The sequence below is a fragment of the Phyllostomus hastatus genome, unplaced genomic scaffold (genome assembly GCF_019186645.2).
Source record: "Phyllostomus hastatus isolate PE091 unplaced genomic scaffold, TTU_PhHast_1.1 phas_scaffold_78, whole genome shotgun sequence".
NCBI lineage: Eukaryota > Metazoa > Chordata > Mammalia > Chiroptera > Phyllostomidae > Phyllostomus > Phyllostomus hastatus.
The window spans coordinates 44,619,713-44,632,713 of record NW_025334041.1 but is presented as its reverse complement, the minus strand read 5'-3'; the positions used below and the strand labels follow the sequence as shown (position 1 = coordinate 44,632,713).

Here is a 13,001-nt window from a genome sequence, read left to right as displayed (position 1 = left end):
GCGCAGCCAGGCTGCCTTGGTCCCTAGGGTTTGGGTACACGCTCTTCCCAGTGCTATGGGGCTGCACAGGGCATTCCGTGCAAACTTCCACACAACCTCAGGATCGCTGCTGGGCTGGGTGGGGAGGAGGTCGATGGGCTGTTGTAGGAGAATTCCCCGAACAGTTTTTCTTTTGGAGAAATTCCTCCTACTCAAGCCTACTGCTCCATACAGCCCAATTCTCCAGCCAGACCAGTGACTGTCGGGGTCAGTGCCCGTCACTGCACGACTCAACTCTCCCAAGCCGGTGTCCACAAACTCCTCAGGTGATCACAGCCCCTGTGTGTTTGCCACTTTGTCTTGTTAAACCAGGTCTCTCCCAGTGCTGTTTAAACCTTGATTTGCCAGGGAGGGAGGGAGCAGTTGACCCAGCTCTCTCCCAAGTACTCTGTGGCAGACCTGGGGATGGGCCCTGAGCCTGGGGCTGCAGCCACCCTGGTCCCCAAGCTGATCCCTGGGACCTTATTGCCTTGAAGCACTCTCCTTACTGTCTGGTTTTTCAGTGTCCACTACAATTTTCAGTGTCTTATTTTCATATATGCTGGGGTACTGTTGGCTGTTTGCTCTGTTCCTCTGTAGATGGGCTAGGTTTTTTTTCCATGTGTAGAGGGGAAGTGGAATCTGCTACCTCCTACCCTGTTGCCATCTTCCCTCCAAGATGTTCTTTTTTAAAAGATATAATTATTAGTGTACAACTTCTGGCAATGCCTTGGGAATGTAAAGCTAGGTGAAGAACTCTGTTAACACCCCTTTCCCACCATTATCTATTATCACCCTCTGCTTTCTCCTGTGGAACGTGACTGATGTTCCAGATGAAAGTTATTATTTTTAAGAATGAATTCAAAGAGAATCAGGGTTTTGATAATCAAATCTTTTCTAGCACTTCAGCTTCTTAGAGAGTTCTATATTATGACAGGAAGAACAGAGTTTTGAGAGGTAAGTTAGAATATATTGGATTGGCCAAAAAGTTTGTTTTTTTCCATATGATGGCTCTGGTAGCACTTTAAGTCCATTCAAAGCAATTTTGTTAGATTGTTTTGGGACAGCTGTCATATCAGTGTGCATTTAAAAAAAAATCAAAATTGGTGAACTTCTGTGTTGCCATTTTAATGTTGAAGATGGAAAAGAGTATTTAACATTTTTGACAAGTTATGCTTTACAACTGAAATGTAAAAAAAAGATTTATGCAGTATATAGAGAAGGTGGTCTGACTGTTCAAATGTGTCAAAAGCTTCGTGCTGGAGATTTATCACTGGATGATGCTCTATGGTTGGGTAGAACAGTTGAATTAAATTGAGACATTAATTGAGAACAATCAACATACTGTGCAAGAGATAGCTGACATACTCAAAATATCCAAGTAAATAAAGTTATTGGTGAAAATGAAAAATGTATCTTTTATTTTACAGAAAAAACTAAATGGACTTTTTGGCCAATCCAATATATACAAAATCCAAATGACTGATGAGATTACTTAAGAAGCTAATCAACTACATTACCTAAACTAGAAATAACCATAATTTATATATTCTTCTTAATAAATCATGGAGAAGACAGTCTATTTTCCTGAAATCAGATAGGATATTACCTAAATCATCTCAAGTTTCTTAATATTCCAACTGGGTAATAATATATAAACTTTTCTTTCTTTTTTTAAAGAAAACGGAATTTTCTTTGTCCTTTTTTAAAGATTTTATTTATTTATTTTTAGGGAGGGAAGGGAGGGAGAAAGAGAGAGAGAGAGAAACATCAATGTGCGGTTGCTGGGGGCTGTGGCCTGCAACCCAGGCATGTGCCCTGACTGGGAATCGAACCTACAATGCTTTGGTTCACAGCCCGCATTCAATCCACTGAGCTACACCAGCCAGGGCTTATATAAACTTTTCTTAATGCCTAGTCCAATATTTGAAGCTCCTGCTATTCTAACATATTTCCCTCTCAGGTTCCTACACATCACTTTTTGTTCCTTTATAACTGTTTTGCTTCCACTAATATCAATTCCTCAAAATCCAAATTACTCAGTAGACTTTATTTGGTTGTCATGGTTTGTAAGAGCTGCCTTCAGCTTTTTCAAGCAAATCTTTTGTTTTAAGGAAAACAGAAAGCAACCAATCAAGAAATTACAAATAAACATTATTCACTTGTTACCTTTGGGATTAAGACATCAAACTCAAAATTTCTCCAGCCATAACAATAGGTGTTAGGCTCATGGACACCTCTTGTTTTGATTAATAGAGTTTTATTGGAATATAGAGACATCTATTTGTTTGTGTAAAATCAATGGCTGCTTTTGTGTTAAAATGACAGAGTTGTCAGCCCTGGCTGGCATAGCTCAGTGAATTGAGCACGGGTTGGGAACCAAAGTGTCCCAGGTTCGATTCCCAGCCAGGGTACATTCCTGGGTTGCAGGCCATAACCCTCAGCAACCGCACATTGATGTTTCTCTCTCTTCCACCCACCCTCTCTCTCTCTCTCCTCCTAAAAATAAATAAATAAAATCTTAAAAAAAATGACAGAGTTGTATAGTACAGACAGACTGTGTGGCCCAGAAAGCCAGTAATATTTACAATCTGGCCCTTTATACACAAAGTTGGCCAACACCTACAGCAAACCATTTTGTTTGGAGGAAATGAACTTTTCCCCCAAAAGACAAAATGTAAAATTCGATTGTATTTAAGATGAAGAGACTTAATAATTTACTGAAACTAGATTTTTTCCCCATAAGGGCTGAGAATTATGCAGTTATAAAATTCTTGCTTATAGAAATTTAAAAAACTTGTCTCAAGGCAGTTCTAACTTTTCATTAACCCTGATCACTTACCCTTAAGAAAATAAACAGGTAACCCACAGACTGAGAGAAAATACAGGAAAAAAAATGTCTGACAAAGGTTTTGTTCCCATGATATATAAAGAACACCTAAAACTCTATAATAAACAGACAAATAATCAAATTGAAAAATAAATGGGCAGTAAAGGAAAAAATAAACAAATGGGACTACATCAAATTAAAAAGCTCCTGCATGGCTAAGGAAACCATCATCAAAATGAAAAGGGAACAGACTGTATGGGAAAACATATTTGCCAATGTTACGTCAGACAAGGGTTTGATCTCTGAAATATATAAAGAACTCATCCAACTGGACAACAGGAAGGCAAAAAATCCAATTAAAAATGGGCAAAGAACCTAAATAGACACTTCTCCAAGGAAGACATACAGATGGCCCATAGACATATGAAAAGATCCTCAACATCACTAGCCATCAGAGAGATGCAAATTGAAACTACAAGATATCACCTCACACTAGTCAGAATGGCCATCATTACAAATCAACAAACAAGAAGTGATGGCAAGAATGTGGAGAAATGGGAATCCTCATGCACTGATACAGCCTGATGGAAATGCAGACTGACTGGAAATGCAGACTGATGCAGCCACTGTGGAAAACAGTATGGAATTTCCTCAGAAAACTAAAGATGGAACTGCCTTTTGATCCAGTGATCCCATTGCTGGGAATATACCTAAAGAATCTTGAAATATCAATTCAAAAGAACTTATTACCCCTATGTTCATAGCAGTGCTATTTACAGTAGCCAAGCACTGGAAACAGCCTAAGTGCCCATCAGTAAATGAGTGGATTAAAAACTGTGGGTACATTTATACAATGGAATACTATGCAACAGAAAGAAAGAAGGAATTCCTACCCCTCACAACATGGATGGAACAGGAGACTATTATGCTAAGTGAAATAAGCCAGTCAGTGAAAGACAAATACTACATGATCTCACCTATGAGAAGAATCTAATGAACAAAATAAACTAATAAACAAAACAGAACTAGAAGCAAGGAAAAGTGGAACAGACTGACAATGACCAGAGAAGAGGGAGGAGGGTGATAGTGACAGAAAAAAGGGGAAGGGACTAGTCAAAGAACATATATGAATGACCCATGGACATGGACAACAGTGTTGGAATTGACTGTGGGAGCAGGGGGTGAGCTGGCTGAAGGAGTGCAAAGGGGGGGAAATTGGGACAACTGTAATGGAATAACAATAAAAAATTTGCCCTGACTGGTGTAGCTCAGTGGATTGAGTGCTGGCCTGCGAACTGAAAGGTCGCTGGTTCCGTCTCCAGTCAGGGCATATGCCTGGGTTGTGGGCCAGGTCCCCAGATGAGGGCATGTGAGAGGCAACCATGTATCTCTCATACATTGATATTTCTCTCCCTCCCTTCCCTTCTTTCTAAAAAAAGGACATTAAAAAAAATTTTAAAAATTTAAATAAAATTTTTTTGAGATATGAACAAAACTTCACAAAGGAAGATATACTAATGACCAATAAGTACAGGAAAAAGTGCTGAACACCATTAGTCATTATGGAAATATAAATTAATACCAGAGATACACTACTATTCACACTCCAGAATGCGTAAAATTAAAAAGACTGACCATGATAATTGTTGGTGAGGATGTAGAGCAACTAGAATTTTCATACATTATAGGGGAGAGTATAAAATGGAACTATGGGAAAAAGTGAGGTAGTTTATCACAAATCTAAATATATACATACCTAATTAACTCAGCAGCTCCATTCCTAGGTATTTAGCCAAGAGGCAAAAAAATATATATATACCAATATATACACATATACATAAGTGTATATATACATTTATATAAATATACATGTACATACACATGTGTTTATGTATGTGCAACTCCATAAAATCACTTGTCTAAGAATGGCCACAGTAGCTTTATTTACATTGCCCAACAGTAGAACAGCCCATGTACCTAGTAATAGGAAAATGGATAAACAAATTAAGCTTTCTAGTTGCCTGTTTTCACTACTGCATCCTTCTGGCACATAAGGAAACAACAGCAAGGCCTACTCTTTTTAAAATATAAATTATGGAAAGAACAGGAAGGGATTAGTCAAAGAACATGTATGAATGACCCATGAACAACTATGGGAGTTTGGGGTGGGGTGGGCGGAGGAAGACAAAAGGGGAAAAATTAGGGCAACTGTAATAGAATAAACAAGAATTTAAAAAAAGAAAAATATATAAATTATCTATTACCACCCTAATACCCTATTATAGTTGGAATAAAGTCCCCATTCTTACCACGTCTACAAGGCCTGATGATCTTGGCCCTCACTTTCCTCATCTCCCACCTTTCTGCACAAGTCTGCTTTCTATACCTCAAAAATGATAAACTTATTCCATTTTCGGGACTTGCACAGATTGTTCCTCTATCTGGGGAGCTCAATTCTAGAATTTTATATATTCTTTCCGATTATTCTGGCCTTAGTTTAAATATACCTTCTCTAGACCCTCTTGATTGTTAAATAAAATAGCTTTTTTAACCCACTCTCTATCCCATTACCCTCTCTTATTTATTCATTGCTCTATCTGAAATTATCTTTCTTATTTACATACTTATTGTCTTCTCAGTCCTAGGCTGAACATAGAGACTGTGTCTTGTTGACCAATTTAATCCCCAGTACCTAAAAGAGTTCCTGATATGGAGTAGGCACTCAATAAGTATGTTGACTAATTACCCCCAGTCTTATTGTTTTCAAATGTTAACACAGTTTTAATATCAATAAACAGTAAAATAATTTATATCTTCCTTTCTCCCAAAGTCTTAATATAGATATTCATAGGGTTAAAGGAACATATAAAATGAATACTCCCCTTATAATTAAGGTTAAAATATAGTGTGTCTTCAGTGACATTTCTCTCCATCTGTCTCCCTTCCTTCCCCTCTCCCTAAAAAAGTAAATACATAAAATCTTTTTAAAAAAATAGTATGGCTTAATAGTTCTGTATGATAGACAATATACTGAAAGAGAAAAGAGATAGTTTATTGAAAGGCTACCATGCATTGGGCTGTACTTAACACTCTTTAATTTCTCAACAACCTTATGTTATATGGGTGGTATCCATGTTATGCATAAAAATGAACACTTGGAGAGATTTAGTAATCTGTTGAAAGTCACACAGCTGCCATGTGGTAATACCAAAATTCACAGTCAAATCTATTTCTAAAATCCATGTTTTTCCACACTATCACAGATCAATACATGGTAACTTACAAGTGCATACTTTTTCCTTTATTTTGATTCTTCTAACATAAAACTCAAAATTTACCAATGATATTTATAAAACAAGAAAACCAACTTTTATTTACCTTTACATATCTGTGTATTTTCAACCTTTTAAAAGTTTTTTAAAAAACAACATAAGGCCATAATTTGTTTTGCTAAAGAAAATTATAAAGTATCATTAATACTTCTATAATTCTGGCCTATCTACATCTATTTGATACAGACATAACAGATACATATCTAATCTATATTTCTTAACTCTGGGCTCAGGTAATTTTCTTTGAGTGGAAAGATTTATCTAAGAAAAATGAAACACCTGGCCTAAAAATCCCTCTAATACTTAATAGTGGGAAAAGGGGAATGTTTACAGGGAAAATTAACAAGAATGCATAATATTAATCACTTATACAGAGTATTAAACCATCTTCCAAAATGTAAATTATTGTATATTTCATCCTTGCTAGTACTATTGTTTTCCAGCATGTATAGATAACCATTCATTTTCAATTTTAGAAAGAATGGTTTTCCCATTGTGTTCCCACATTTCTACCCAAGAATAGCACTAGGATTATTATATCATATCATATAAATTCCATGAGTTCACATTTTGCCTAAAAGGGCTGCTAGTAGGCAGTGAAACTCCCTGTGCCTTTCAATTTAAAATATTCCTCTCCGTTTCCCCACTTCCTATACTGCTATAAACCCTACCCATATCTAGGACTTCTCCCCAGCTAGCTCAGCTTCTAGCCAGTGTACCTTTTTGTTAAGCCTAGAAACTTCTTTACTATTCCCCGATGCATTCTCTGATGAAACGTTAATAGTAAATCTTGATTCACCATTGGAACACAGGTTGAATCCTTCTATCATGTCTTGGTTAAAATAATTTATAATTATCACTGAGGAAGGCTTTATCTTCTGTTTATTCCCCATTCAACATAAAAGTTAAAATCTCTAGAAAACTTAAAGGAGATGTACTTTAAGCCAAAAAATCCATAAGTGATAGTTAAAAAGATTGTTGGACAAATCCAGTATTTCAATCAGCACAAAGAAAGGAAAAATGTAAAATGTCAAAGAGGAGGCCCTGGACATTCAAACTGGCTATAAGCCACAGCTCCCCAACAAAGATCCCAATTTCTCATCCCTGACCCCTACTGTCTAAGGACTAAAAAACCACCACTGCTCAGAGAGCTCAGAGTGTGCCTTCACCTAATAGGCAAACAGATGCTACTTGGGACAGAGAAAAGCTCCAGGGGTATCCAACCTTTTGGCATCTCTGGGCCACATTGGAAGAAGAATTGTCTTGGGTCACACATTAAATACACTGGGACACGTAATCACACACAAAAATCTCATAATGTTTTAAGTAAATTTATGATTTTCTGTTGGGCCACATTCATAGCCATCCTGAGCCACATCACTCTGTGTGCTGCAGGTTGGACAGCCCCCAAATCTGAACTTTTTCCTCCAGCAGGCCCAGTATCACATATTGTGATTAGGTCTAAAGTACCATTAGCCACTATTAGTTCTGGCCTAGGATTAGAACAATAACAATAATGAAGATGGCTATTATGTATTGCATTTTTACCATATGTCAGACATATGGTAAATATATATATATATACACACACACATATACATATAAAACCTTGTTTAATCCTTATAACAACCCTATGATAGGTACTTATTATTTCAATTTTTCAGATGCAGAAACTGAGGCACAGAGAAGTTACATAATTTGCCCATGTATAAAAAGTGGTGAAATCAGAATTCTAACCCTATTCTGATTGAGGCCAAGTCTATAATTATACAATATTTATAGGATGATGAACCAATGAATTTCCAGAAATAATTTCACATGTTCATACATTGGGCTTATTTTTTTATTTGCATATCAGGATTCTACCATGTCATCAGTTAAACTGTAGACTTTATTTAACCTAACAAGATATCACATAGTTATTTAAAAATCATGCAAAATTTACCAACTAGTATTTCTTTTTTAGCACATACCTACTGTGATGTTACCCATCTTGCTTTGTAATGTTATATTTCCTGTAAAAGAGAGGAGAAAATATATAAATTTATATAAATATGTAAAAATAAATTATATATATAAATTAATATATTAGGAATAATCTACAAAGGAACTGTGTTATATGGCATTCTACAACATGGTTGGAGATTCACAATGTTATTTAATAATATCATTTTTGCTGCTGGTAATTTTTCACAGTACCAAACACCAATCAGATATTTAGTTGCAATTCTGAAATAAATAGCTTTAGGCATCTATACACACTCTCTTCCTCCACTCCACCTTAAACCTTTATAGCATAACTACAAAACATACCACCATACATTCTGGGAAACATGGAAGAAATATCATACTTCTAAAATCCACAAATGAAAAAATCACTGACTATGCATTTTCAACCTAAACATCACTGTATTTATCAGACTACACAAAGCCAAGTTTTGAACCAAGTAATACTAAAATAATCTAAGAGAAAAAAAATACTATTATTTTTCAGGCCAGTACGCTATGCCTATATGTTAGATTAAAGTGGTTTTTGTGCTGAGTTAAATAGTTTGGGGGCAGAAATAATGAACACACTGAAATATGACTAGCAAATTAAAAAGCTTCAAAGGTTTCCATCTTTCAAATAAAATATATTTTCCAGGACAAATAAGGGATATCATAACCATTCTTCTCAGTTCCCCTCCTCCAAACCAAAAATAGTAGTCTATTTCTTCATATGTGTGTTTGTATAACTACTCTGAGCCATACTACCCATATTTACTATACTGAAGGTGTAAGCAATATTACCTCTTCTACCACAATTTCAAAACCACACTAAAGAGGAATTATCTTAAAATTAATCTACATTAAGTAAACCCATTTATTTCATTTCATGGGCACATGATTCATTTGTTCAAGTAAGATGTGTTACTACAAAAATTTCTTAAAACTTTTACATTCCATCATACTTCATGTGAGTATAATAATGGGTACATTTGTATAGGAACAGAACTTGGTTTGTGTAGATTTCAAAAAATTATTTTCAAGTCTCAGTAAGATATAAAGTTGTAAAGAAACTGTTAAATGTGTTATGTAAACATTATTTCATTGCTGTGTTCTAGACATTCTCTTCTAGTTTCAAATCCAGTAAATGTAGATTCACCATTACACACAAATAGTGGCTAAAGATCATACAGCTACTTAGGTGACTTACAATGATTCCTGTGCCTCAAGTCCTTGTGTACCTCCTCCCCTCATGTGTAGGCTAAACCTAATGATTTTCTTTTGACAGAGAAAATCGGGCAAAAGTGATGGGATGTTCCTTTCAAGGTTAGGTTACAACCAGGTTCTGGCTTCTGTCTTACTAGCCATCTTTTGCTGTGATGGAAGCCAACCAGGCATTTGTTAACTGCCCTATGAAAGAGGTCTCCATCCAACAGGAACTGAATCCTGCCAACAACTACACAAGTAAGCTAGGAAACAGATTTTCCTTTGGCTGAACCTTCAAATGAACCCAATTACAACCTCAGGAAGACTCTTGAGGTAGAGGACCCAGTTAAGCTGCACTGAGATTCTTGACCCATCCAAACTGTAAGGCAATAACCATTTGTTGTTTTCAGCTATTAAGTTCTGTGGTAATTTGTAACACACAAAAAGATAAATAATACAGATGAAAGCTGGAAATGGGATGCTGCCATAATAAATATCTAAAAATGTGGGAGTAGCTTTGGAACTTGGCAAATGGGTAGAGGTCGGAAAGACTTTGATGAGCATGATACAGAGGCCTGAATTGCCTTAAACAGATGGTTAGTATGTTTCCCATGAGGGCCCACACTAGTGAAAGGAAGTAAGAAAAAATGTTTTGGAAATTTGGAGGAGGAGGGTACTGTTTAGTAGTACTAGAAACTTAGCAACACTCTCACCTTTAATAATGTGGAAAGTAGGAAATATGCCTAATAAAGTGAGATCTAGTTAAAATTTCTAAGCAAAGTCAAAGTGTTATAGGTGATGCCTATTGTTTACCTTATTGCTTACAGTAAAATGTAAGAGAGATAAAATAAAGGACTGTTAAACAAAAAAAGAACCAGGACTAGAATGTTTTTGAAAATTCTCAGTCTCTCAGATGATCAATGATGCTAAGGTTGAGAATGGCTTCTAAACAAACTTTGAATCTGGGCACTGTCACATATGGCCTAAAAATGAAGCTGAGAGGGTACAACTATAAAACTTTTGTTAAGACCCCAGAAAGATCGAGGGTGGTACCTCACAGTATTAATGTTGTACAAAAAGTCCTTCAAAAATAATAAGGGTAGATCTCATAGATCTTCAATCAAACAACAGGCCCTCTAGAAAGCTGGAGGCCCTCTGAATAAGTCCATATTTTCAAAGAATTCTTAGATGTAGCGTTTATCTAGTGGAATTTTCTCCAATATGATTCACAGGAGGCTGACAAAATTTTTGACACAAGTACAAGATCTATCTGGGAAAAGTCCAGCCATTGTTAACATAACAAGAATGGTTTGCATGACATCAATGTAATCTGGCAGCCAAGGAGAGTGGACTGGAATGTGCATGTGTGAACAATGATGACTTCACTGTACTAGTCAGTGGGACCAGTCGATGCAGTTGAGTGAGTGTGTTCTGTGTGGCTGTCACATTCAAAATGACTGAGTGAGTAGAGCAATGAACCTGCATCAAATTTTGCATAAAGCTTGAACATTCCTCCACAGAAACTACTCAGATGATTCAGAAGGCCACAGCTATGGGCAACTGGTGACAATGAACCTGCTCACGTCTCACACAGAGTTGCTTTTTGTTTTTTTTGTTTTGTTTTGTTTTGTTTTGCAAAACATCAAATCACCCAGGTGACTCAGCATCCCCTACAGCCCAGATTTGGTGCCCTGCAACTTCTGGCTTTTCCCAAAACTAAAATAACCTTTGAAAGGGAAGAGATTTCAGACCATTGATGAGACTCAGAAAAATATAACAGGGCAGCTGATGGAGATTGGGAGAACTATGTGAGGTCCCAAGGTGCCTACTTTGAAGGGGACTGAGGCGTCATTGTCTTATGTACAATGTTTCTTGTTTCTTGTATCTTCTTCAATAAATGTCTTTAGTTTTCATAGTACATGGCTGGATACCTTCTGGACAGATCTCGTATATCAGCAAACACACTGCTAAGTGGGACTAAAAGAAAGAGTGACAGCAAAAAATGAAAAGGAAACACTGGACCCACAAAATTCTACTGGCAGAAAGCAGGCTGAGAAAACCACTCAGCTACAAAAACATGCTACATTTCATGAAAAAGGAAGGATGACTCAGAGGAAGGAACCAACAGCTCAGAAAACAAACCTTGAACCCTAAAGAATTATCCCCAGGCCTTGAGGTCTAATCAAGGAACCTCCAATGTTTGCCCATTCAAATTTCAAAATCACTACGAATCAATGACTCCTTTTTGCTTCTTATTTTCCCCCTTTGAACAGGAAAGTCTAGAGCAATTATCCTACAACTATTTCATCACTGTATGTCGGGTATGTAGGTGGTGTGTGTGGGGGTTGAGGTGGGAGTACTAGATAATTTACTTTAGTTCACAGGTCTTCAGGTTCAGAGGAACTATAATACAGGCATACCTCAGAAATATTGCAGGTTTGATTCCAGACCACCACAATAAGCAAATATCACAAAAAAACAAGTTGTAATTATTTTGCTGGTGGAGGTTCTTGCCTTCAATTTATAAAATATGCAACATCTATGAAGCACAATCAAGTAAAGCACAATAAAACAAGATATTCCTGTACTTGAGGATTTGTACTTAAGCAACTACACCTGTGAGGCCTCTTCTACACTGGATCTGATCTTGATGTAGAGATTCTGGACTCTGAGATGACGTATAATGGGGTGAGACTTTCAGGATCCTTGGGAGGAAGGGAGTATATTTTGCATGTGGGAGGGTCATGAATCATGGGAAGTGGGGGTGGGAGCAGAGGACAAATAGCCATCTAAAACCTTATAGGATATCTGGGGAAGATACACACATGAAAAGTTAAAAATTAGCATTTATTACTAGTTATAAATTAACCTTGTAAGTGAACAGTATGAATTAGGTGCCATAGCCATTAAGAGAAAAGACTAAAATGACCTAACATGCACAGGAAGAACAGTCATATTGAAGATTATCACCATAGTCGAGATTTGAAACATGGGTAAAATTTGAATATGCTGAGGCAAAAAGATTTTCTGAAAAGAAGAATTACATAAGCAAAGATTAAAATGCGGAACTATACATGTTACATTTAAGTCATGCAAATCAGCAAGTCTATAAGGACAGGAATCACATCTTATTTGGCAGTATATTTTGAGAGCTTAGCACAGTACCTAGTATATACACAGTAAACACGATTACTTTTTTTAACAAATGTTCAAATTTAGTTTGGAAAAATTGGTAGAAAGCAATCTGTAGCAGAACCATAGAATGCTAGTCTATTGACTTTATCCTACACTGAAGGAGTCAGCAAAGAATTTCAAGATGGAGGCAATTCACAAAAACCATGCTTTAGGTCCTAAATAAAAGGCCAAAATAATTTTAGGACTCTATAAATGTAACTACTCTTCAGCTGTTAAGGAGTTGAAATTACAATCGGCCCTTTGAAGGCAACCAAGAGGCTGATGTGGCCCCTCATGAAAATGAGGTTGACACCCCTACTTTAGGACAATTAACCTGGTGTGAGACAGTGGATGCTTCTCTTCACTGCTTTCACCTCCTGAATTCTTCAAAAATAAGATGAAGCAGACACCTAAAAATCACTGATATTTGTGATTCTTTTAAAGATTTTATTTAT

The 13,001-nt window shown here is 36.5% G+C and overlaps 1 protein-coding gene across 1 annotated transcript in view; it reads right to left on the bottom strand.

The window, feature by feature from the left end:
• FAM185A (family with sequence similarity 185 member A) overlaps nucleotides 1–13,001 on the bottom strand; it is a 65,036-nt gene that overhangs the window by 26,541 nt on the left and 25,494 nt on the right. The window contains exon 5 of the mRNA XM_045828411.1: nucleotides 8,154–8,195. Within this exon, the coding sequence (XP_045684367.1) occupies nucleotides 8,154–8,195 (42 nt within the window). The remainder of the gene's footprint in view (nucleotides 1–8,153; nucleotides 8,196–13,001) is intronic.